Here is a 27740-nt window from a genome sequence, read left to right as displayed (position 1 = left end):
ATTTCTACCTCATCACATCACTGTCATATTTGAAATTTCATTTTCAAACTTTTTTTGCAAAAGTCTTGTTGTTCTAATAAAAGATATAATCTCTACTATGAGCCCTGATTGCATTTTTTAAAATGATCATTTACCATAATTCCCTTCTTGCTTTTCTCTTTATTTTAAAACTATTATGCAACAGATCTACAATACTGGGTTTTTTTTCAGTAATCTGCTCCTTAGACATGAGGAAAGGCATTTGCTCTCCAAAAGCTTGGAATCTTACCATTTGCACAGATATTGTTATAGGCAGCACATGATAGGCAATGGTATGTGTGCACCAGCTGCTTAAAACTAAGTATTTTTTTGGAAGTTAACAAGCTTTTATTAAAGAGAGATAAATACTTCATCTCCTCTTCCTGTTTTTAAAGGATTTGTTAAGAAAAGATACTGTCCCTACAGAAAGCAAGGCAAAGGCCGACCTTTAACTTCAGCAAAGCAGTATCCAGGCACTAAAACTCTAGCTTCTATTTGCTGAGTAATAAACTTCCGTATTAGAGGTTTCTTTTCCTCATCTCAGTTGACTTCTGAATATATTGGAGAAAGAAAGCATTTTGGTTAAATTATTGCAGGATTACAATGTTTCACTGTAACATAGGAAGCACTAATATATATTCTCAAGGGCAACAAAAAGGGAAATAGTTGGTTTCAAGTGGAATCAAAATGGTTAGAAAACAATCATTACAAAATTTCATACTCTGTGCATACATTGTGGAAGTAGGAGTTCTATTATCACAGAGAGTTTTTGATCCCTTCCTAGTGACTTCTTCCCACTATTGTTTGAATAGCCCAAGAACTGGTGTTTCTTTCTTTCATTCTTTCTTTTTATTTCTTCACTGAAACATGGTTTCTGTTACAACAACATCCTATCCCACCCTCTTCCCTAGGTAGCTGCCATGCTGCTCTACTAGTTTTGACTAAAGGAAAAAAAAACCCTAAAAGCCCACCCAAGCCAGCATTGATGTAATCAAAATGTTCTCATCCTGTGATGCATGCAGAGGTCAACTGAACTGTCTGCAGATGACACTTTATTATAGAAAAGGAGGATTTGTTCTGTTATAACATCATATCACTGGTAAAAAGGAAGACATGAAAAATGAAACTTAAAAAGCAAGATTATGCCTTAGATGAAAATATAACCTTTCACTGTATAATATATGCAGACAAGATCAGTGTCACGGTGCACCTCGCTGCCCCACTCCTAGAGAGGGGAGAACTGCTGGGGAAAAGCCTTAGCAGAGATAATGAGCACAGCTGCAGGTTGCCAGGGCAACTAATGAGCGTCAGCTGATCCTGAGGGGGGCAGGGCCTGGCTCCTATAAAACCTAGAGCCAAGGCCAGGCTGGCAGTTCCCTGCCAGCAGCTAGAGGGGCTCGGGCTCGGGCTCGGGCTCGGGCTCGGGCTCGGGCTCGGGCTCGGGCTCGGGCTCCTGGAGTTAGGATGCGGAGAGAAGCCTAACAGCAAGTACTGCTCGAGCGGAGTTAAGCAATGATGTTAAGTTATAGCCAGGTGGCTTTGGGTTGTGTTTGAATTATAGCCAGGAGGCTTGAAGTTGTGTTTGTGATATTACACTGGTGGTTTGGGTGAGGCTATAAGGGGTTGGAGGAGGCCTCATAGGGACCCCAGAGGGGTGGGGCCCTAGTGCCAAGAGGGTGCGTTATCCTCATAAAGGGACCCACAGTGGTGTGGGGGCCCTAGCACCAGTGAGGGCGCAGTACTCATGGGGCGGGGCTCACAGGAGTGTGAGGACCCTGATGCCAGTAGGGGCGCAACGTATGGGGTGTGTAGACCCCAGCCCAGAGAAGGGCATTTAAAGAGCCCAGTGTGGGCACAGCAAGTCCCAGAGAGAGGGGCGATTTTAGTAGGAAGCCCAGGGTGGGCATAGAGAGCCCCAAACAGGGGGCGGTATTGTTCAGGAGCCCTAGCATGGGCACAGCAAGTCCCAGAGAAGGGGGACTATTGCGAAGCCCAGGATGGCCGTAGCAAGCCCTGGTAGTAGGCTAGTGCTGCAATAGACCTCGGACAGGGGCAGGGTGCTGTGGTGGACCCCGACAAAAGGGGTTAGCAGTACAGAGCCCAGGAGAAGGGCAAAGTGCAGCGGTGGTCCCCGGCAAAGGGGATAGCAGCACGGTGCACCCGGAGGAGGGAGGCTAGCAGTGCAGTGGGCCTAAGAGACTGTAGGGCTCGATACAAAGTCCCAGAGTGGATAAGGGTCCCTGAAAGGGACGACACTTTAGAGAAGGCCTAAAGTCAGCCCCGAGAGCCCCAAGAGAGGGGCAGTATACTAGAGAGAGCCCGTAGTGGGCACAGAGAGGGGGAGCCCAGGAGGGGGCGCTTCCATAGAGAGTACGGAGTAGGCCCGAGGGAGCGGGCAAGTTGATTTGTGACAGGACAACGTCCAGAACATCTGCGAGGCTTGGGGCATGGTATTAGGGGTTGGTAGGAGCCACATGTAGCCCATAAGGCTGGGGTGCCCAAGTAGCGCCCATCATACGGGGGACCACAAGAGTCCAGGAAAACTGCAGGGACAGAGGTCCGGAGTAGCCGTGCCCAAGGGGGAGTAAGGTAGCCTCCCTATTATATTTACCAGCAAGACATGGCGGGCGAGAATAAGAGGGTGCCTTGGGCCGGCCTTGACACGGTGCGAGGGACCTCAGGGAGATCACGGCCCTCCTATAGGACCCCGCCGTGACAATCGGGTTTGTCTGCCAAAACATTGTTATCAATTTTTTGTTTGTTGTTAATAGAATCTCTATGCTGCATTTGAGACAAATGGATGTAAAGACGCATCCGTTTGAAATTGTGGAGAGTTACTCCAATATTTCCCTAGGTCATGCCAGTTACTACTTTTGTTTTCAAGAAGAAGTTAAAAAAACCCCACAGAAACCAAAAAAAAAAATACCATAAAAAAAACACTACTGCCCATGTAATTGTGTCAAGGTACCTAAGTGATTCACCAAAACTGAGTGGAACACAAGACATCTCTCATAAACTCATTCTAAACATTAAGGTTGTGCGCACACATTCACAGGACTCGATCTATGGTCATGTGGCTACTGGGTCCTTGGAGGGGGGGTTGGTGGGTCCTGGGAAGGTTGGTAGGATGGGAGTGGCTGGCTGGTCAAGGGTGGGGGTTGTCTGTCTGAGGGTGGAAGGGTCAGGGTGCTAAAAATAGGCCAATCAGGATGGCAGGGATAGAAAGAGTACAGCCCTGGGGCTGAACAGACATTCATTAGATTGGACTACCCCATTCCTGATCTAAGTTAGTTCACCTCCTTGCGTTAGATTTGGATAGACATTTTCTGCCCAATCTAACCTCCCTGAGCGTCTGTACAGATTGGTACTTAGGTTGACCTAACCTCACTTAGGTCAGTGTAAGCATAAGGTCTGCATGTACCCTCAAAGAAGATCTTGAAACTCATTCAGCAACACACATCCCTGTACAGAATATTCATACAGAACATTCTGGCCTTTGGTCAGCTAGAGGGATTTTGAGTCTGTGCAGAACATCAGAGACATCCCAAGAAAATCCACACCTTTGAAAAATACTGACAGCTAAATCTTCACACTAGTTCTACTTTTTTAAAAGTAAAAAAGTCGTCATCATCTTGCTTGGCGGCATATGTATGGATATTTTTTTGTCAACAAACAGGAAAGCAGTTAAGATTTATATTTTATATACCTTTTCTGTGTGTCCTCAGTGTTTTGGTAGAGTCCCATTTCCTGGAGGTCCTCTGTCTTTAATGCAAAGGCCCAGAGCTGCAGTCAGATTTGTAAGTTTTTGCGTATCTAACTTATATGTGCCAGAATGCACTTGATATATATCTGCAATTAGTTGATATGTGCATGCTCCCAAGATGAGACCTACATGAAAGTTTGCACAAAATTCCACTGGTCTTAGGAGCTTTGTGTTAAACTGCATCCATTTATGTAGGAAATACTTTTATGTACCCAGAGATTCTACTTGGAAGTCACTGAATAAAGTTTTTAAGTTTTTAATGAGATAAGAACTGCTTCTTTTTTAAAGTAATAGTATTGTCTTTTATAAGTATGTCATTTTGAAAGTAATTTACAGTACCTCTCTTTGAGACAGAGGTAAGCCGTCACCTTGGGACCAGCTTCCATTGCACCTACTGATTATACATATAAAGTCGAATCTATCTCAGAGGTCTTGGAACTCATTGATTAACAAATATAAGTGTGTATATTATAATTCAGAACTTTGGCCTGGATGAGTGATCTAAGAGCTCCAAATACAGGTTCATTGCAACTTACCTGTGTTCAGTCCTGCAAAACTAACTAACAGAAAGGTTAATCAGAGCAGGAAACTGAATAATTAATTAGTAAACAAGTTAGCTGTATTTTAAAAGGTTGTAGCCATGTTGGTCTAGGGACATAGGCAGACAAACTTATTTGGGTAAATCTGATATCTGTTATTAGACCAACTCAAATAGTTGGAATAATTCTTCTTTGCAAACTTTCAGGCACTTTGCAAGTACCTTTCATCAGGCTGAGGAAGCATCTGCAGTTGGTATGTGCTTTTCCTGGGTGGAATGAATAGGAAAGAAGCCAGAGAATTGGTCTGCATGCAAGAAAGGCAGTCAGTGAAGATGTAAATTGAGGAGTCCGTGGGTGAAAGATTGGGGGTGGGGGCAGGGAAAAATAGCTGATAAATAGTGGAGAGTCTCTCTATTTTAAAATGTGTTTTTCTTGTTGGGAGTTTACTACTTGATTGGGACCTGATATGTTGCGTTCTTATGCCTTGTGAAGTCACTTGCAGTAATGCACAGATGAAGGAAATGTTAACCTTAGCGGCTTGAGGAAAGACCCATCCCCATCAACAGATAGCTGGTTCTTTCACATCAGGGGGCCATGTGAACTCAATAGCTGAAGACTTGGAGTTCCTGAACCTTTGAAATTTAAATCCAAAGCCTGTAGTCTTAAATATGCCTGCTGATCTAAACTATAAGAATGGATAGGTATGAAGAGGAAGGTGATGTCTTAAATTGTCAGGTGTTAGTTAATGTACTGACATTTTTATATCAGTATTAATGCTTTAAATTGCATCCAGAAATGAGGAGGAAGCCACGTGGTAACAAGGAATTGGTGTCGTATTTGGGGATGGCTAACACTGCTTGGCAGATGTGCAGCCACAAATTGCTCCAGTTGATATCTCCAAGTACAGGCAGTCCTCTGACTTACAATGTTTTGACTTAAGAAACAGTTTTCAGGAACCAATAGTGTTGTAACTGGGAATCGATTTTCCCATAGGAAACGTTATAAATGGGGGATTGGTTCCTGAACCAAGGCCCAATACCCTATTTTCACAAAAAAATAACCCAGAATTTTGTACTCAATCAATTATAGATGAGTAATATAGCTACATTAGTGTATTTATATTGTAAATAGCAATTATATTGATTTGGAAGGACTTATTTGAGGTGACTTTGCTGGACTTTTTGAAAGGCTCTTGGCTGGAGTCTTCTCAGGAGTCTTGACTGCAGGTGTTTCTGAAGCCTTGTCTGCTTTCTTAAAGAAAGTGTCCAAGGAAGTTTGGACAGATGTTCTCCAGGGAGATGGCTGATGCAACTAACTTGCTCGCTGGTGCGGTGTTGCATTGGATCAAGCATTGTAAAGCTGAAACTGATGTCAGAAAGTTGAAATAGGATGTCAATTTATAAATGTAACTGCAAAACGTTGTAACTTGAAACGTTGTAAGTTGAGGACTGCCTGTAGTCTTACAGGACAGTCACATTGAATATTGGTATTTATTAGGTGATTTGTATTCTGGCAAACTGATTACAGAATAGTGAGAGTTCTGTACAAATAGGGTTTCTGTTTCTGCGAGGGTGTCTTGAAGGGGGGAGGAAGACGAGCATTGGCAATGAGGATAATTTCTTCAGAATAGACCAATGAAATTTAAAATAAATAGATAGCAGTCAAAGGTCACACTCCACCACAGTGACAGTGTGTTTGAATATGAGTGCCTAGGAAACTAGACAGGCAACCTTAGGGACCAGGGGGTCTTTACCCTTACTGTCTTTGTAGCGGTGCAGCAGCAGTGAAAGAATCCCTGTGCAGCCTAAGCTGTTTGTCTTACCCTTGATCTGAAGAAACCATTTTTGTTAGAGAGGAAGTGATTCAATTTTCAGGTAACCTTACTGTTTGCTCATCACTGTGACTGCTGACCAGCATGCCAATTATTACCAACTCCAGACTGTGACAGTTCAAAGATTGACTTTGCACTATGCCAACTCTTTAAGAGGGAGAACATTTATATAGAAAGCTATTTGCTTTAACAGTAATTTTCTGTATTGGCTCTTATTGAAGATATTTATGTTAGAATCAGAGAGCAAATCCAGCTGTTTCTGGTTCCCTGGGGACAAGTAGTGGTGGCGCACCTTGTCCCACCACAGCTTGTCCCTGGGGAATGCCTGTGCCACACGCACTTTGGGGTGCAGCAAGCTGCAGCAAGCACTGGGCTGGCCCCAGCAGCCTTACCTGGGGTCCTGGGGGCTTTCTGGGGTTGCAGCCATGGTGATTCTGCCACACGCAGCCTGGCTGGCAGCGGAGCACAGCTCCGAGCGGCCCAGCTCCACTTTTCAGCAGCGAACGCTGGCCAAGTGTGTGTTGCTCCAGGTTTTTTTTCTGTGGTTTTTTGTTTTGCTTTTTTTTATGACCCCTGGATATCCTAGTGTCCAAAAAACCCAGTGCAGAGCACACTTGAGCAGCGTGCCCTTGTAGCACGGAGAACACTGGACTGTGCAGTATGTGGTGCTGCAAGCACCACATACCACATGACCATACTCGTCTGGATGCACCCAGTGTCTTCTTTCTCCATCCTATTTCTATATAATACTTCAGTGCAATAATAATTCTGAGCTTGTATCTTTGCATTTTGTGTGGCAGTGGCCATTTTAAGCATTTATTGTACAAGCAAGGTTTAGGACTCAGATTTGTTTGAATATGGAACTTGCAAAACTATCAGATTCTTTTTCAAACTGATTCTGTATCTGGAAATCTTCACCATCTATAATATTAGACTTAATCTTTTAGAGATCTTTTTAAACCTTTCCTGAAGCAGGGCAGCTATCTAAACTAAAATGCTACTAAGACTGCCTATAGAATAAATAACCATAAATAACCAGCAGGTTGGCATGGAATATCACACCTTTCTGTACTTTTCTATAAATTATCTGAAAAATACCTTCCCTCTTTCAAAACCACATTGATGAAATTCTGCACTGTGCTTAAGAGTGTTAACCCACTTTTGCCCCCTTTCCAATCCTGGTCTGTCTTGGGATTCTTTCTGTATAATTTAAAGTGCCCGGGGTGGCCTGTTTAAGGATATATCTACACTACAGAGCACAGGGAAGCCTAAAGATATCCAAGTTAATTCTAACGGAGTTAGCTCAAAGTCTAGAAGCAAGCTAGCCACAGTATCATGAAGCTCCACACAGTGCTCTGATTCCTGTTTAGATGTTATTAAGTAGGGGTGTGTGAAATGGGTCCTATTCGATTTGGATTCAGATTCAGGCTGAATTGGGGACAGTGATTTGTTTCATTGATTCGGATCACTGTCCCCAGTTTGAATTGGCTGAATCTGAAGATTTGATGCTGATTTGGAGAATCAGCAATTCGGTCATAGACACAGCTTTAAATGTTTTTTCTACATACCTCAAGGTATCAGGCACAGCTCATGATTGCTGCAATGCTGGAGTGGATGGGGCATCCCACAGGAGCGTGGTGCCCCTCCCCCCCCCCCACATGCTTGGCAGTGAACCCAGGCCAGGGAGCGTGCAGGGGCCCCCCTGCACTCCCCTGGCTAAGCAATCAGCCATGGGGGGGACGCCAGGTGCCACCCAGACCTAGGAGGTACCAGTCACTGAGCAGGAGAGGCATTGGGGGGACCCCCCTGCGCACCCTCCGGCAGACCCAGAAGTGGAGCAGAAGTGCTTCTGGTCCACTTTGAAGTCTGCTGCTGAGCATGCTGGGGAGCCCCCCCGCTCTTCTGTGGGACACTCCATGAGCCCCAGTATCACAGCATTCACAAGCCGCCTGGTACCTAGAGGTATGTAGAAAAAACATTTAAAGCTGGGTCTATGTCCAAATCACCAAATCTCTCCGAATTGATGCGGAGGGTTCTGATTCGATTTGGAGAGATTAAAGGCTCCTCTGATTTGATTCAGATTTAGAGGTTCAGCCACCGAATCGGGCCAAATCTCCACCAAATTGAATCAGAGACTGAAGCTTCACACAGCCCTATTATTAAGCTATGGGGCTCCTGGCCATAGTACTGACAGGAATTTCCATGGTGCAGTGTGCTTACAGCCTCTCCTATCAGACCTCCCAAACCTCCAAAGGAGTTGTTGGAAGGCATTCAGATATTGTCTTTCTCAGTGCTTCCATGAGAAGAATTCTCCCCTCACCAAAATCAGGGCTCTGAAAAAACCTTATGCCACTTGAGCCCTTTTTACATGGTGTAAGGCACCAGAGCATGGTGAGTATCTCATCTAACTCTTGAATCTTGCAGTGTACCCACATTAATGTGAAAGCAATTGCACTGATTATGAGCTTTTAACAAAAACTGCTGTGGGTGATGTTGAATTAAAATACTCAGGTGAGAATAACAGGAAGTGTTGTGTCCCAGAGGGTGGTGATGCGTGGCAGAGTTTCCTAGAACCACCCCAAAACCACATGGCAGTTCACTGAATCCTAAGTTTGTCTACATTTACTTATACTGTTTAGACTGGCATGCATAAATATATACCCACCCAAAGAGATCTGGTGGATAACAACAGTTAGAGACATACTTCAATATTTCTGAAAAGGGACATGTTACAATACAGGGTTAAAAAGCAGTCTAAAACAAATAACCTTTGAATAGATGTCCTGAAGAGTCCATAAATCCAGGTAGATTTTTGATAAAGTTTCCACCCTCCTGGGGAACTTTCAGCCAGAAATTATGAGAGTCCAAACGTGATAAATCTTTAGTTCCTTTACCTAGGATACCTCTTGTTATCCCATGTGTACACAGTTTACATAAAGGTAGTCTATTTGAAGCCATGTGTAAGTAATGGCTGTAGATTAATCTTAGATTTAAGATACAAACTTTGTTTATTCTTGCTGCTTTCATTTTCATAATAATGAAAGGTTTTAAAATGCAAAATTAATTTTTATTAGCTAGCTTATTGTGATTTGAAGATGAATTGTATTTCTCTTTACTTTGAACATAAAATGTATTTGTGCCAGACGGTTACTCTTGGCCATTATGTTTCATGAAATAAATACAAATACATTTTCTTATCAAAAAATTGTAGTGTGATGTGTTTGCTCCAGATGTAAAATTGTAATTGTAAAAATGTAAAAACCTCTAATCACATGTGGCAAAGCCCCAGAATGGGAAAGACGGCACTAAAATAGTGGAGGACAAAGATCCTGCTGCTGTCATTTCTGTTATTGCATTTCTAAACGTGATTTTAGAGGCAGAAGTCAATTTGGGTCCAAGTGGATTTAATTGCATCTTCTATGGGTATTATTTATAGAATGTTAGTTCTCCTAGAGGGGATCCAGATTATTTTACCTGAGTGAGGCATTTTGACTAGTTAATATTGTTTAATAATACTGACAGCAATAATTGTGCCCAGATCTTAGGACTTTATATAAACCACATTCTTTCCTCAAATTCTTTCCTTAACATCTTCATCAGTGACTTGGACGCGGGGGTAGAAAGCATGCTGTCCAAGGTTGCTGATGACACTAAGATGTGGGGCAAGGTGGACACACTTGAAGGGAGAGAGAGGCTGCAAATAGATTTAGACAGACTACAAAAGTGGGCAGATGAGAATAGGATGGGGTTCAATGTAGATAAATGCAGGGTGCTGCACCTTGGGAGAAGGAATCCACAGCATACATACAGGCTGGGGAGCTCCCTTCTTGAAAGCACAAAGGCAGAAAGGGATCTTGGAGTCATTATTGACTCCAAGATGAACATGAGCTGCCAATGCCAGATTGCAGTCAGCAAAGCCAGCCATACCTTGTCATGCATCCAAAGGTGCATCTCAAGCCGGTCCAGAGAAGTCATATTCCCCGTCTATGCGACTTTGGTCAGGCCGCAGTTGGAGTACTGCGTCCAGTACTGGGCACCACACTTCAAAAGGGATGTGGTCAGCCTGGAGAGGGTTCAGAGGAAGGCCACCCGCTTGGTGAGAGGGCAGCAGGACAGGCCCTATGAGGAGAGACTGAAGGACCTGAACCTGTTCAGCCTCAGCAAGAGGCATCTGAGGGGGAACCTGGTGGCTGCCTACAAACTCATCAGGGGAGATCAACAGCTAATAGGCAGAACCGTCTTCTCCCCAGCACCACCTGGGGTGACAAGGAACAATGGTAGTAAGCTGATGGAGAATAGGTCAAGTTAGAGATCAGAAGGCAATATTTTCCAGTTAGGGTGGCCAAAATCTCGCCCCTACCCTGGGCAAATTCAAGAAGAGGTTGGACGATCACCTATCTGGGGTCTTGTGAACCCAGCATTCATTCCTGCCTGTGAAAGGGGGTCAGGGTAGATAATCTGTTCAGGTCCCTCCTGACCCTAGCTACTATGAAACTATGTTGCATTTGCCATGGATACAAGGCAGAGAACTATCTACTTACTTGTCCATGCTTTTAAAGGTAATAGGTACTGCCCCAACCTGCTTCCTCACTCCTTCCATATTGAAATGGACAAAAAATGATAAAAGACAGCCCAGTATTCTCCACCTGGAAATGCACAGACAAAGTCAGTGACTGGAGTCATATCAAATGGTTAATGCTTCATGTAATCTGGGACGGATAGTACTTAATAATACTACTTTGAACTTTATTAATGCTCTACAATATGCATCTCAAGCCACTTGTATTCACTGTAGTTCACCATTTAAATATCTGCAAAGAATAAGGAGAATGGACAAATATAATAACAATATAGGACAAAGCAAAAGTCAAATAGGTGAGGCACTGAAATTCCCACTCTCATTACAATTTGCTCTTCTAGTTTTACACTCTTCATTACATTCTCTTAATTCTCTTCCCTGGAAAAGACAAGAACATAACAGTAGGACCTTGAATTATTTGTTAGCTGGGCAGATGTCAGTGTTCTCAGAAAAAAATCAACAGGCTTGTTAAAGAAATGAAATATATATTTTTTGTTTTGTAGGAGAGAATTTAATTATATAAGTTCTTTCACTGAAGTCTTCCTTGAAATCATTTCATGGTAGTTGGATCAACTAAAAGTACTTGAACTTGAAAGTACCATGACGACAATATAAAAATAAAAGCAAAATGTCTTTAATTTTGATGTGCATAGACTATAGGTATTACTCTTGTTGATACTCTACTTTAGGTTGAAGGGGAAAATGGCATATGCAAAAAAAGAAAAAAAATGTGATTTTTTTTTTTTTTTTTTTAATCTTCTATTCAACATTTGCTGTTACCTTCCTGAAATTTTTAGAACAGAGGCCTAAATTTAATTATGGTCATGTGACTAGTTTGTTCATGCATTGCCTAATATATTAGATATAATGGATGTGTATATGTAAGTATGGATAATATACAAAATAATTGGTGGTATAATATGGTGTGCGGGTTTTCACACACACACACACACTGATGTGTGGTCATAAAGGCTTTCATCAGCTGGAGTTCACATGGACCTCTAAATGAGGGGTGAAGTTATGCAGGTCACCTCAAGAAGGTACTGATGTATCACCTGGCATCATCACGTACTTAGCAAATGTGAACGCTACTAAGACTTTCTTTTAAGTAACATTTAGAAACTCTTTAAAAACTGTTTTGTAATGCCTATGCTCTGTGCATCTCTCTGTCCTATAAACCCAGATACCTCAGTAACCAAGTCAGTTCACATCTGTAAGGATCATAGAGAGCCCTTAGAAACACTTGACATGTAGGCACCCCATGGGTACCACTACAGGGTTACTAAATTTAGAGGCTTCCCAGCTCACATACCCTCAGTCCTCTGCTCTCTCTGTGTTCTCGCCTGACACATCTTGATGTATACTGGATAGAGGAGGCTGCCTGGAGGTATGCTTAAAGGAATAGGCCTGTGTCTAGGCCAAAGCTACCTGGCCCTGTCCCACACTTACTTAGCTGAGTCTTCTAGCTCAGGGCCCATAATTCAGGGCCACCAACTCCTAGCTTCATCTTTGATCATGCTTTGTGACTCCTAGTTTCCAAAACTTGTGATATTCACCACGTTGCATGCTAATAATCCGAAATCATACCCCGGTCTTTATGCTCTGCCTACCTGACAGAGCTTCAATTTTGGGGTGTCCCTAGTAACTCCCTTTCCATGGCCTCTGCCTCCCCTTCAGCCACAATCCAGTCCTTTTGGTAACTTTCATTTTATGTTCCCCAAAATGCAAATGCCCATCCCCAGGCACAGCAGTGTCCTGCAGGGGTTCACTTCACCTCTGTATGAACCACCTCAAGTAGAAAGAAAACAAAACAGTAAAATGCATGGAGTACTTAACTCACTTTCTGTGCAAGTCTGCAGCCTCTCTTCACTTGGGCTTCCTTCTAAGTTTCCCCTGCCATAGTCTGTGCTTCTGTCCTTGTGTCTTTCTGTCCTTATAGAATCATAGAAAGTTAGGGTTGGAAGGGACCTCAGGAGGTCATCTAGTCCAACCCCCTGCTCAAAGTAGGACCATCCCCAACTAGATCATCCCAACCAAGGCTTTGTCCAGCTGGGTCTTAAAAACCTCCACAAGATGGAGTTTCCACCACCTCTCTGTAACCTGTTCCAATGTTTTACTACCCTCCTGGTGAGAAAATTCTTCCTAATATTTAACCTAAACTTCCCTTGCTGCAATTTGAGACCATTATTCCTTGTTCTGTCATCTTCCACCACTGAGAACAGTCTAGCTTCATCCTCTTTCATACCTCTCTTCAGGTAGTTGAAGGCTGCTATTAAGTCCCCTCTCTGTCTCCTCTTCTCTGAACTAAATAAGCTCAGTTCCCTCCGTCTTTCATCGTAAGTCATACCTCCCACCCCCTCACCATTTTTTGTCACCCTCCATTGGACTCTCTCCAACTTGTCCACATCCTTTCTGTAGTGGGAGGCCCAACACTGAACACAGTACCCCTGATGTGGCTTCACCAGCGCTGAATAGAGGGGAATAATCACTTTGCTAGACCTGCTGGCAACACACCTACCAATGCAATGCAGTATGCTCACTGCACTGTTGGCTCAGACAGCTTATTGCCACTAACCCCCAGGACCTTTTCTTCAGAGCTGCTGCCCAGCCAATCAACCCCACAGCCTGTCCTGGTACATGGGATTGTTCTGACCTAAGTACAGGACTTTGCACTTGTCCTTGTTGAATCTCGTGAGATTCCTTTTGTCTCAATTCTCCAATTTGTCTAGATCACTCTGAATCCTTGCCCTACTCTCCAGCATATCTACTGCTCCTGCAGCGCCCTCCCAGCTTCGTATCACCTGCAAACTTGCTGAGGATGCACTCTATGCCATCTTCCAGGTTGTTGCTGAAGATATTGAACAAAACCGGCCCCAGGACCAACCCCTGGGGCACTCCACTTGATACCGGCTACCAACTAGACATTGAGCCATTGATTACTACTCTCTGACCCCAGTGCTCCAGCCAGTTTTCTATCCACCTTACAGTCCATTCATCCAGCCCATAATTCCTTAGCTTGCCTGGGAGAATGTTGTGGAAGACCTGTATCAAAACCCTTGCTATAAACAAGGTATACCACATCTACTGGTCTCCCCAAATCCAGAGTCAGTTATAGACAGAAATCAGGTTGGTCAGGCATGACTTGCGCCTGGCAAATCCATGCTGACTGTTTCTAATCACCCTTTTCTCCTCCAAGTGCTTAGAAATGGATTCCTTGAGGATCTGGTCCATGATTTTTTCCAGGGACTGAGATGAGGCTTACTGGCCTGTAGCTCCTTGGACTCTCCTTTTTCTCTCACTGTTTGCCCTTTTTCCAATCATACAGGACCTTTCCTGATCACCATGAGTTTTCAAAGATGATGGCCAATGGCTCTGCAATCACATCAGCCAACTTGCTCAGCACCCTTGGGTGCATCCCATCTGGCCCCATGGACTTGTACTCATCCAGCTTTTTTAAGCAGTCCCTAACCTGTTCTTTCAGCACTGAGGGCTGCTCACTTCCTCCTCAAGCTGTGGTACCTGGTGCAGTAGACTGGGAGCCACCCTTGCCTGTGAAGACTGAGGCAAAAAAGGCATTGAGCACTTCAGCCTTTTCTGTATCCTATGTCACAAGGTTGCCTCTCCCATTCAGAAAGGGACCCACACTTTCCCTGATCCTCCTCTTGCTACTGAAATGCTTGTAGAAACCCTTCTTGTTACCCTTTGCATCCCTTGCTAGCTGCAACTCCAATTGCGCTATGGCCTTCCTGATTTCATCCCTACATCCTTGGCAGCTCCCTCAGCCAGACTTCCCCGCTCTGGCCTAAGGCTTGGGCTTATGTAGCAGGCTCTCATCGCATGGCCCTTCAGTTCTGCCTCCTGGGTGCATGAAGCTCTTTCTGTACCTGGACACAGCACCCATCTTGTTTTACATTCTCATTCTATGTGCAAACTGTGGCATCCCCCAGAGACCCACCAACTCAGACCACAAGGGATTGTAAAAGAAATGAGTGCATGTGTGTATAGAGAGAGAAGGAGGTGGAAATGAAGAAGTGGCAGGGGGAGGAGGGAGGTTGAGCCAGAGCAGGTAGCAGTGAAAACGAAATCAAACCCAAACCCTAGTCTCCCTAGTAATGGGGTAGGGGCCCTGTTACACATGCAAAAAATGGCTTTACTTTACCTTATGGATATTTATGATCCAATATCTCTTGCCCTTCTAGCACAAGTGATGGTCCTATTAGAATCTGGGAATTGCCCCAAGAAAAGACTTAAAATTAGTGACCTTTTTAGTATAAAAAAGCTATTACTAGCCCAGATGAATTCAGCCTATATTGGTCATCAGAGAGATTTAATGTAAGGGGATTGGAAAGAGGAAAATATTTCTGTGGCAAATTGGGTTTTTTAAAATTACAGCTGTTTAAGCCACTCAGGGGATTGGAATACTAGGTTAAGAGCTGAGAAGGTGGATTAGTAGGTTGAAGGCAGTTGAAGTGGTCAGACTGACCTGAAGTATTTATCTTCTGGAGGCAGTCTATCGCATAGCTACAAGCTCTACAGATTTGTCTACCTTTCTACCAAGCAATCTAGATGGATGCAGACATAAATAAATAGGTAGATAGCCCATCTCTAGTGGGAAATTTACAAAATAATATGAGTTTATTGTTGTGTCTTTGAGTGCTCAAAATGTAGTGTGTGGCTCAGAAACAAGTGAGAGAGTTGCTGCCATTTTATATTATTTTTAAAAGGGCTGGGATTTTTGTAAAACAATAAACTTCCATTTGATAGAGGTTTAAGGAACTTCCTTCTGTAATATCTGTTTCAAAATGTACTCCTTTTCTTTGCAGAGATCACACTACGTATAGTTCTTGTAAATTTTCCCCTTTTAACCACTTTCCTTTAAAATGTATTTATTTCCATTGTGCCTAGGTTATTCACTTTCATTATGTCATGAGCAAGTGGTGCTGCCTTAGTCAGGGGGGTCCCCCTGTGGCCAGTCTTGCTGACAGGTGGGTGGGGAGTGCTTTGATGGCCGATCGCGAGACAGCCAATTGCTGTGGCTGCTTCTGGGAGTGCCATGGTGCTCCACTCCCCAGCTGGCACTTGCAGGGGGGCACCAGCACTCACACCTGCCCTCCCTGCCCATCACCTAATCAACAAATGTGGCCAGTCAAGGGGTACACTAGCACTCTCAGGGGGTGCATGTGTACCCTCTATGCATCGCCAGTGCTGCAAATGCCTCTTGCTGCATCTCAAAGCAGTTTGAGATGTGGCAAGAGGCACGCTAAAAGCAAAAAATGTTGCCCGCGCTGCCTAGTTGCAGCATGGGTGCAAAATTTGATACCTGGATATGCAGGTATCAAAAAAATACATGTAGAAAACAAGCGGGGCAGGCAACCAGAGGCTTAGGTCCTCCAAAGAGATGCTCTGGTAGCTGGCCAAAGTGTCTCTATGGCTTCACCTTGCTCCACTGCTGCAGCATGATGCAGCACCTGTGGGCAAGGAGCCATGCAGGCTGCAGGGACTTAGACCCGGGCTCCATCCTCAGGTAAGTAGGGACTGGGGGTGGTGGGGGAACTGGAGCTGGGAGTATATGGGTGCATGTATGGGGGGAGACTATGTGGGAGGGCTGTTTGGGAGGGGTTGGTCCCCCACCTGCCTCCTGCAAGGCCCATAGCCCCACCCCCCCACAGCAAAAGCAGCCATCAGGGCACTTGGGACCCTCTTGGCACAGCCCTATTCATGGCGCAGGGCAGTGCAGCATGGCCCTGACTGCCTGGCACCCGGCACTGTCTGTGCCACATCACACAGGCTTGGCCCAGCTTGGCGCGGGCCTGTGTACCTTCGGGCAGCTCCAAGCTGCTTGGGCTGTCCCCCGGGGGCCAGCACCGCTCATGGGGACTGTATGTCTTGGCAGGCTGGGTCCTGCATGCATGGGCCCCATGTGCTGTTGCGCCAGGCCAGTTCCATGCATGCAGGACCTGGCCCAGTGCGACACAGTCCTCACAAGTGGCACCAGACTTCAGGTGACAGCCCAAGTGGCCCAGAGCTGCCTGAAGGCATATGACCCTGTGCCTAACCAGGCTGGGTCTGTGTGTAGTGGCACAGGCAGCGCTGGGTGCCAGGCAGCCAGGGCTGTGCCATGATGCCCTGCACTGGAGCAGGGGGCTGAGCCAGGAGTCCTTGAGCTCCCTGATGGCTGCTGAGCTGTGGGCCATGGGGGGTGGGGCTGTAGCCCTTCTGAGGGGGCATGTGGGCACTACAGGGGGGCTGTGGCCCTTGCATGGGAGCTGTGGCCCCTCTGGAGGGGCTGTGGTCCTGTGGAGGGGCAGTCCATGAGCTGTGCAGGGGGCTGCACCCTGCAGGGGGGCAGGGGATGCACCCCTCCTGAGCACCCCTCCCCTACATGGCTTCCCACACCCACAGTCCCCCCACAAACCCTACACCCCCAAGCCACCCCCATAAACCTCTCACCCACATACCTGGCCCGGGCCCTGACCCTGACCCTGTGAATCAGGAGCGAGGGGACTGGGGGGTAGGACAGGCTGTGGGCTGTGAGTGAGGGGCAAGGACAGGGGTAGGACACTGGCATATCAGTGTTGCTCAGCATTGTACATTCTGGTGAGTGAAGTGGGTAGGGGCAGCTCTGATTTTTCTATGACAAAAAAGCCAAAATTAAATACCAAAGTGTATAGATATTTAGAATGTATTTTATTATGATGATAGAGGCACTAGTAGGCTTCCAAATTGCTTTTACTTGTAAATATATTAATAAAATATTGCCCAGCTGATCTGTTTATATATAGTGGCATTTCATTTTAATAGCAAAAGAACACTATTTGGGGTATTCTAATGAGAGAATTTGGGTCTCTTATCAGATAATTTGCAATTTTTAAACAGGGAACACCAGGATCTCTGCTGGTGAGACAAATGGCGAAACTTGGGCAGAGGAGCCTGTCCAGGGCCAACGCTGGGAACCATTTGGAGAGCAGAGAAGGTGGCTGACCTTTTGGCCATTTGGGGCCAAGAGGACACACTTGGACAGTTCAAAGTGGCCACCACAAGGAGCACATCTTCTGGGTGATAGCTGCCCAAATGGCAGAGCGGGGGCACCCAATCCAGGTCTAGCAGGAACACAGCCATTGGGCCACAGGTCCAAGGGGGTGGATGCTGTTGCAGGTGGCATCAGGTCACAGCCAGGCAGCATCCCTCACTGCCAGACTACTGCAGTGGGTAGAGTGGGTAGGGGTCAATCCAGGTTAGGGCTGCTTTGGTAGTCCAGATGGCACCAAGGGTAGTGTCCCCAGATACCAACTGGCTGGGCCTCAAACTCCTGATGGAAGTAGCCCTGAGCTGCTCACCAGGGCAGGTTTTTATATTGCTGGGGCCAGCACAGGGCAGGTTTTTATACTAATGGGGCCAGCACAGGTACTGGCCCCAAGCTCTCGCTCCCCCTGGCTGCAGATCCAGGAGGAGCCAGGCAGGGTTATTTTGCCCCAAGTGGCACAACTTGCCTCACACCAAAGTGCACATCCAGGCATGTATGCAGAGGCAAAAATCCCAGGCTCAAATTTCTGCCGCTCCTATTTGAGCTGCTGCAAGCACACATGCCCGCATGTGCAAATGCACCTGTTGCAGTTACTGGGAAGTAGAAATGAAAACTGCAGAAGTTTTATTATTTTGACTATAAAGTTATGAGAATATATGTTCAAATTTTATCCTAACTCTTGTGCAGTGCCACTAAGTGGAGTAGAATTCAATAGGTTTGAGAACTGTTCCATTGACCCAGTCTCTGATGAGCTGTTGGAAGCAAGGAAATGCTGACTTTACCAACCCTGACAATCCAAACTGATTTTCTTAGCAGTCCTCAGATCTGTCCTCTGTTTCCTTTACCCACCAAGAATGCCATTGATTTTACAAAGGTACATCAATAGAGTGAATGAGCAGCACAGGACAATGGCATATATAACCAGTACAATTGTGATTTATTTTAGGTTGTTCTATAGAATAGTTCTAGCATGCAAATGAGTTGCACTTCACTCAGCCAGGCAATAAATCACATAAATAGGCAATTAGTTATGTTTGAAATTAGGAAAACCAACAGGAAATCAACTCCATCTCAGCAAATTGGCAACTAACCTTTCCATAGCTGATATAAAACCCTAAAAGCAAAGACTGTAACCAGTGTAATAAAAGAAATATTGACTTAGGTTTTCCTTTTTTCATTTTGACAATTAAATGGCATTTTTCTGTCCTTTACACAATGAAGTGATTCAGATAATTTAAGTTTCTCAGTTTTCTTTCCCACTTAGTATAGAATTTATAGTTGTCTTGTAAAATAGCCTGCTCTGCTACTTTTATATTCCAAGTTCATTGGTTTACTACCACAGAAGAGCTATCAAATTTTGAAAGAAGGGTATTTCTTTGAAAGAATTATATATATTTTATTCTGATTGGAGTAGTCTCAAATATTATTTTCCTTCAGTTCCCAAAGATAAATTTATGGATTTGGTCAGGACTAAATTCTGTCTTCTTTTTCATCCTTGTATCACTATTGTCTTCAGGAGAATTTGACCCTAAATCTGCAGAAGCTGGATAGCATATGAAATTAATGCATTTTAGTAAACAGGCAAAAGAGATATGTAGTTTAAAAATGATGCACCAATTTGATGTATCTGATGCTATTCTGTATTCAGCAGAGAAAGCTATTATTGCAGTACACAATTCTCTGACAGAGCAAATATCTCCCAATGTAAACTGCATGATAAGGGTCATGTTAGGTCTCATCGTTATATTACATAATGTTTGATTTGTACATTTATTCTGGTTTGGGCATGTTATTTGTCTTTCTGATAGTCTATAATAAATGCTGCTACAAGATTGCAATTTCCCTCATTAAAAATTGAAAACTTCCTATCTTTAGTATATGAATGTATGAAGTTTTACTTTTTATTACCTTACAGAAGCTGCAAAGAATCAATCCTCCTTACTGTTGTTCAGCCTTACCCTGTAAGTATCTATAATGTTTTCTCTATTGGTTTCCTAGCAACATATTCAGCCTTTCTCTGCCTCTTTTCTCTCTAAATCTTGAACTTATTTGCATGATACAAAATATGGGAGAAACAGAGGCTATGGTCTTAAAGATAAATGTAAGACTAGATACCAAGGTCCACATCAGCAAGACAATTTTACAATAATTTAAATAGCTGGCATCTTCTAAGTTGTTCTAGGAGTATGTCTCATGCTTACAACAAGATGCTGAGTTCCTTTCCCAGCAATCACTCTGACTTGCTAGGTGATCTTGGGCAAGTCGCTTAACCTCTTTTTTTCCCAGTCTGCTTATAACTCTTGTGAGACTTCATAGAGGAATATACTCTTTAGGTAAATGATGCCATTTGAAATCCTGGGCTCAGCATAGGCAGCTAAGTGTTATGGTCATTCTTCACATCTGTGTACTCTTGTTGTATGCTAATTGGTCCTGAACTTCTTTGGGCCTTACTACACAAGAAGGGTGAAAAGAGGTTCTAGTGTCAGTTGGTAGGAATGTACTGTGTGACTGGGCATTTATACAATGAAGCGTTAATGCACATTAGTTTAATTTAATGTGCATTATGGGTGCGTGTCAATATGTGTGTTCCCTTAATGTGCATAAAAAATGGCAAAACTAGGCTAACTGCACTTAAATTTGATACCTGCAATAGCAGGTATCAAATTTAGGCATGATTAGTTAAAGCGCATTAATGCACTTGTTAGACACAACCCAGCACTAACTTTTGTGCCAGGTCTGCCCAGCCATTAGGGGCACATGGCAGAGCTGCAGGGACTTTAGTGCCAAGTGCTTGCACGTGTTGACACCTGCCAAAAATTGCTTAATGTGAATTAACTTAATGTGCATTAAATTTAGTCATGCTTAAATGCATGTGTAGACATGCCCTTTGGCTATAAACTACCATAATCACAATTTTTTTTCATAAGCCAATTTGGTCTATCAGTTAGCAGATTTGTTTCTGTTAATGCCATGCGAAGAAAGTATCTTTGTCATGTTGTGCAGTGGTCTGTTTTATTAAATACTGATCATATGGTATAAGTTGGGTTGGATGTACTTCTGCCTCTAATTGAATTGGAAGCCTATGTGGTTATGTTCATGGCCCACCAGACTGTGCAGTGAAGTTGTACCCTAAACAACTGCAGTGGTGACTAAAATAAGACTAGAAATCCCTTAGGGTCAACCCCAAGAAAAAGTGAACTAAAAGGATGCTTGGGGCCTCACAAGCTATGCTGGCTCAAGGCATTCACAGTCAAAACATTTGCAGTTGGACCAGAGAGGAAGGTAAGTCATAATATGATTTTTCTTCCAGGAGATTGAAATCCTCCATTTGCTTGGAGCCAATCAAATAAGAAATGTGACCTAAGGTACCATCAGGGCACTGTACACATTTGTTATAGCACCAAGAGCTATTAAATAGCAAAAATAGCTCTGAATGCAAGAAAACTATTAATAATAGTAAACTAAATATTTCTTCCTCTTCTATATGAGGAACATGCCATTAAATTAAATCTTACATGTGCATCGACTTCATGTGTGTATTTGTTGCACCCCATAGCATATACACTGAGGCTTGGGGCCTGAGTTATTCCTGGGCCAAGAGACAATAGTTGCATTCTTTTGGGGATGCTGCAACCCCAGAAAATGCATAAATGAGGCTAATCCTCTCATGTATGTCTACACAGTTGGAATATGTGATTTCAGCATGTCTCTGTGTACATGAGCTAGCTTTTCTGTACCTAATTTGGGTACTGATAGCAATTAAGCTACATTAATGTATGATTACAAGCCTACCTTGGGCCCTCGAGCAGCTAACTCGTGCTAAACACCCTGCCACCATCGCTTCCTTGCTATGAGTAATTGAGCTGGCTAGATTAAAGCTAATTTGGATATTTCTACCCATGCCTCTGTCATGCCTAGACTGAAACACGGGCATCCTCTTAGGGCTCCTATGTGCATACAAGGAGGCTGCTCATCAGAGTAGACTTGATTAGTCGAGTTTGCTGGAGCATGGTAATTACCATCCTCCAGCAGAGTCCAGCATCGCATGTACCAGCATCCCTGCACTGAAAAATGGCAATGGGGTGCTTTAAACTGAAGTTAAGTTGATGAGCTTTAGTTCAAAGCGTCCCACCGCCATTTTTCAGTGCAGGGACACTGATACACATGACACTTTGATTGCCTTTAATTAAACTGCTAATTAAAGCACCCCCTGCACCTCCCAGAGCACATCTATAAACACCCTTAGGGTTTGTCCTTCCATTGTGAAAGAGGAATACTAGTAATCAGATGAATTTGGGTACTGGAGTATCCTAACAGTTGTTTGGTTGAAAAATCCTTATCCTGAGTTGAGTAGAGCTGTTCATAAAAATGGCTATGATTTTTTTTTTATGGAAAATACTTACATTATTTTTGTTCCACAGAATTCAAAAACATTTTTCTTTTATTAAAGAAGTGGTTTCACAAAAATGTCTCTTGCAGATATTTGATAGTTTGGGATATTATTTTCCCCCTTTCCTTTAACACACTTCTCCCTGAATCTTTTTTCATGTAAAATTTGAAAAAAAGACTATTTTTGACAAAAATATTTAGTTAGCAAGATGTCAACCAACTCTACTCCTGAGAAACTTTCTATTCCCACTGCTTCATGAAGAATGCCTGCCAAGGGGAAATTACAGGTTTACTGGGTTTTTTATGTTATTTTTAAGTTTGTTTGATCTCTTTAGACCATGTATTCCTTTTAATGTTTACTACTAACTATTCCTTACAGCTGCAGATAAAACGAGCATAACTTAAATTAATGTTCTGGAGGGGATTGAAGCTGCATGTTTATGACTTTCTAGTACAGTGTTGAAACTAGCACAACACAGATCCAGACCTTTGCTCCTTTTGAAGCTGAGCTCTTCTTGCCCACATTTAATAGTTGTTATCTAAAATGAATGGAGGATAGTAGTATAGTGGAGATCTATTTTTTTTTTTTTTATTTTTTTTTTTAAGCCCTATTGGGACCATGAGTCCCAACTACAGCTCAGGGCCTTCTCCTTTCCAAGCAGCATCTGTTTCACTGAGCCACACACATTTTGGCTTGTACTCCACCTCCCAGCTTGTTCATGTGCCTCCACATCTTAGCTGCCCAAAGTACACAGCCGCTGGGGCTAAAGCATGGGAGCCGCCCCTCAGTCTCTATCTGACACCCACTGGTTGTGGATTTCTGGCAGCCTACATTTTCAGGAGTTAGATGCTGATACTCATCCACAATGGGTACATGTACATAGCCACATACACACATGGCCTACTGCACGTGCTCAGTCTACATGCACCTACTTATGCATTCACACTGCAGGGGGGAAAGAATTGTTACCTGTACATAAATGCCACTTTTGGCACTTACACAGCTAGAAACCCATCAGTTAAATGTACAAAAATGAAATAGAATTCCAGCCTTTGCATAAAAAAAACTTTTACAGATTGCTTTTGCCCAAGCTCATTCATTTTCATTTTCATTACAGCCAAATCAAAACACAGTGCTCTTCTATACTTTCCATCAATCAAACAAAGCAAATAAATCTCTCCCAGGTTAATTTGAATATTGTCTTTTATGATAAGAAAGTGATTGAACAATTAGAGTAGTTTAAAGTTTTAGTTGCTGGAAGTCTGGTATTTGATTATTTTTGGAAGTCATTTTATTCTGCAAGTGGATTATTATCCCATTGATATTGTATTAAATTTTACACATTATTTAAATCAAATAATTCATTTCATTGTGGATTCAGACTCTGTGAATGGAGCTTATTCGTGAATCTGGTTGGCTGCTTTCTTGTTTTTTAACTTCCTGAATTCCTGACCCTAGCTGTAGTCGATAGGAATTTTGTCATGGGTTTCAATGTGCCAGGATTTCACCTCAAGATAAGGTGTTAAATAAACCAATTTTATTTTTTTTCTGGTCTGGGCATACACAGGTACAAATCAAGTAAAGTAAAACTTTATAGTAAATTATGTTGCTTTATGCTGACATTGTAGAACCTACTTCTCACTTATGATTTTATTACAAGTCTCATGATATTTATTTTTTTCATTGAGGAGATTTCATTTGGAATCGCAAGAACCTCAGCTTTTATTTGGACTAAATAAAAGTGAGTTTCTTGTCCTTGTGACTTTGGAAAAGAAGCTTGAAAACATGAAGCAAGCTTACCCCAAAGACTCAGGAATCAGAAGGCCAAAAGAAACCCCAAATGAATTTTTAAATAAATATTATATTAAAATCAGTCTTATATGTTTAACATGACTCATGATTTTTGTTCATACAAACTTGGTAGTTCAGTGCAAAGTAACCAATTTTTATAAGAAAAGAAAGCTGCATCCCTTGGGGGGTTTTTACCCTCCACCCTCAAACCTTGTCTATTGTACAACTTTGAAATGAAGTTTTAATCAATTGGTTTCAGACCTCATTTTAAGTTTGTCTGCATACAACATGATTAAATGTAACCATGACACTTGGATGTAACCATGACACTAATAGTGTTATCTACTTGAAGTCTAGGCTGGTACCTGGTTGTCTTCATGTTTAGGCAGGACCTGCTAACTATGTTTTCTGTTTGGTTTGGATATGCTCTGTTGAGATTATACAAATAATTTGGCCGAGGCATTTGAAAATCCAAGTAGCAGTTGTGACAGCAGAAAAATTACTATGGACACTAACTAAACCAAGTTAACTGTAGTCAATACAATGGAAAAGGATCCAACTGATTCTCTCATTCTCTCTTCTCAGATGCCCTTCTAGTTGTATTTTTCCTCCTCCTACCCCTAGTTTTCTTGCCCTCCTTCATTACCCTCTCCTGCCTGCAGGCTGGTTTTGTTGGTCCTTTCCTTTTAGAGGCTAAATCTAAACAGGCTTAAAAGTACTTTCAGAAGTAGGGTTTGAACTATCCCAAACTAGGCTGTGGACAGGAATATAGTGTAGAGCACCTTGTCTTCTTTGTACCTCTAACAACTGAGTAAGTAACAGCAACTGTTTCCACATGAGGCAGCCAGAGACGTAAGGGAAGTAGCAGATTACTGAGTTGCTAAGGCCGATATTACTGTGTAGGAAGTCAGTATATTATAGATTTGGAGACAAATGTGCTGGACAAAAGGGACAAGTGAATGTGCCACAAAGTCTTGAACAAAATTTTAGTTTCACTAGTGCAACAATCACAGTATACTAGGATGTCTATTGACTTGGATTTGTGTATATAGAATGAATTGGTTGACATGATTCTTTTATTTAAAAAAAAAAAAAGTATTGGCCACTCTTCATCTGGAACGCATATACTGTATATGTGCAGGATCCATAACTACACCAAGATTTCCTCTCATAATAGCAAAATAGAATTGGATAGCTTTGATAGATCACTATCAACTTTAAATAACTTTAAATTGGTTATTTAAAAAAACCCAAACCCTTAATGAATGTCAGAAATATGGCATCTACGTCAGCACTGAAATTCAAGCGTTTAACAAGTAGCATATGCTGAAAATGATCCATTAGCACTTTAGGGTGGTTAAATATCATGCAGGGAAAAAGCATCTACTTTTCCAGTTCTTGGTGTTCAATAGTGTTTCAAATACAGTTGTATTTTCTGGCTTGCACTTGTGCTGCTGTTGTCCTACAATAATCTTACAATCTAGTTTGAGGCTAGGGATAGAATTGACACACAAACCAGTATAAGTGATCAGAAACTAGTCTAACCCTATAACAGAACAGAAATTCATGCACACTAGACCAGTTTCAAAATGGCTGAACCCAGTTTAAGATAGACCTGAATGGATGTAGTATCAAATTTAATCATTTTAGGTTAGAATGGTCTATCCAACATCTTTCCCAGATTCCCTTCTGACTCAAGTTACCTTGCAGTGCCCTGGCATCTCAGGATGCCATGTGACCCACTAGCTCCACCTTGCAGGCCAGGAGTGTTAAGCCTCTGCCACTGCTTCAACCAAGCTGGGCTGGCCCTGCCCTGCTCCCACCCTGTCACAGAGCTGAGGCAGCAAAGCTGCTCCACATCCTGCCTGCACCTGTCAGCCCTGTGGGGCAGTGGGGAGGAGGCAGCAGGGGAACAGAGCCACACTGCCCCAGGTCCAGCCCCCAAGCTCTGGTCTTCCCAGCTGCATGGAGCCCTGGGCCATGGGAGGATTCCATCTCCACACCCCATGCAGCTGGGTCAGCTGCTCAGCACCACCCCCTATGAACTCTGACCCACAAGGGGGAGAGGAGAAGGAGATGCAGGTGGGGGCCAAGTTGGGGGAGCCCCATGCCTTGGGGGGTTTTCTTTGCCCTGGCTTGGGCTCCCCTCAGGCCAGAGTCTGTACAACGATGAGGAGCCACACATGGGGGGGGGAAGATTCTCCCCCCACCCCAAGGCCAGAGTGGCTGCTCAGTCCCACTCACTGCCAGTCTCTGTCCTGCAAGGGGGTGGGAGGAAGATGTCCCCCCCATCCTGGTGCCAACCCCCCTTGAGCTGGGCACCTGGCCACATGGAGGGAGCCCCATGCCTTGTGGGGTTTGGGTAGCCATGGGCAGCACCACAGCTGAGTGACTCATCATGCCTTCTGGTCCTGCCAGTGCAGGCTTGAGTACTCAAGCATGCCTCCCAGGCTGCCAACCGCTGCCAAGCCCAACTGAGTGGGGTCCCTGATTGGCTGCCTGGCATCTGCCCCCAATTTCCCACTGTTCCTCCTGCGGGGGGGGGAGCAGTCCCCAGTCCCAGTGCCTACTGCCCTGAGCTTACATCTGTCTACAAGGTGGGGAGCCCCAAACCTTGGGGCATTTCCCCCACCCTAGCCTCGGCTCCCCCACAGCTAGGGTCTGGGCAGCTGTGGGGAACCCTGCAGCTGGTCAAACCCTGGCTCAGGGAAAGCCTGGGTGGGGACGGGGGAAACCTCCCCCGATGCATAGGGTTCCCCCCACCCCCACATGGGCAGATGCCTGACTTGGGGACCCAGCACAAGGATGGGGGACTCTTCCCCCCCCTGTAGAAGTGAGAGCAGGGAGTTGGGGAGTGTGCCAGGCAGCCAGTCAGGGATGGCTGCCACTCAGCTGGGCTTGGCAATGGCTAGCAGGCTGGGAGGCATGTTTGAATGCTCCCTGCCTTCTGGCCTTGCCTGCACAGGATTGTGTCTTTCACAGCTGAAGAGTGAACATGAGCTCCATTCATTATCAGCCCAGTCTACGCAACTTAGAGAAACCTGCGTAGATTAAATTGATTCTGCCTCAGGCTTTTTGACTGTTTGTACTTAGCCTGAGTGGGCAGTTTAGCTCATGGCTAGGCCTTGCTGTATTTAATTTGCCTATTGACATTACATGCTCTTCCACATAACTTGTTTAAATCCCCTTCCAGTTGACATATTTATTTGCTAAACTTAGACTCGTGTCACAGACTTAAGGGACAGACAAAAAGTCAACACATTTTGTGAAAGTTAAAAAGTCATGAAATCCTTAATACATTTTTCCCTCTTTCCTGCTCCACTTGGAACATTTTATTTCATGTTAAACTAAAGACCAATTCTAAGCAATCAGCCATAGCACACCTAATATTGAAATGGGATATATCCCAATATGTGTATTTTCAAAATAATCCTGTTCCCCTCTGATTTGATGCTCATTTTGCTCAAGTGCCTTTCCCTTCTTGTTTCTCTTTTCTTAGTTTGGTAACAGCATTTTGTCTAAGGGTTTTTTTGTTGCTTTTTTACCTGCAGTCTCTTCAGCTGAATATCTGTTTTTTGTGAACATTGTTAAACATAAATTTTGGCACTAGCCCTGCCACCAGCAAGAGGACTCTGAGGGGAGTTGTGCAAAATTGTAGAATGCCCGTAAGATGGACAGCCCTCATAGCCCATCAGCAGTGAGGGGCAGGGCCACTGGGCCTCTCAACCAATCAGAGGCATGGGGGTGCCTGCTGTACTCCACCCACAAAAATGGCTGCCCGGCCTTTGGTCTGCTCACAAAATTG

At 43.9% G+C, this 27740-nt stretch overlaps 1 protein-coding gene across 4 annotated transcripts in view; it reads left to right on the top strand.

Moving 5' to 3' along the window:
• FRMPD4 (FERM and PDZ domain containing 4) overlaps positions 1-27740 on the top strand; it is a 490887-nt gene that overhangs the window by 422170 nt on the left and 40977 nt on the right. For all 4 annotated transcript variants that reach the window (XM_019495129.2, XM_014607778.3, XM_019495130.2 and 1 more), the window contains one exon: positions 19670-19715. In XM_019495129.2, coding sequence (XP_019350674.2) covers positions 19670-19715 — 46 coding nt within the window. The remainder of the gene's footprint in view (positions 1-19669; positions 19716-27740) is intronic.

The sequence above is a fragment of the Alligator mississippiensis genome, chromosome 1, assembly GCF_030867095.1.
Source record: "Alligator mississippiensis isolate rAllMis1 chromosome 1, rAllMis1, whole genome shotgun sequence".
Classification (NCBI taxonomy): Eukaryota; Metazoa; Chordata; order Crocodylia; family Alligatoridae; genus Alligator; species Alligator mississippiensis.
This window is presented reverse-complemented; position numbering and strand designations above follow the sequence as displayed.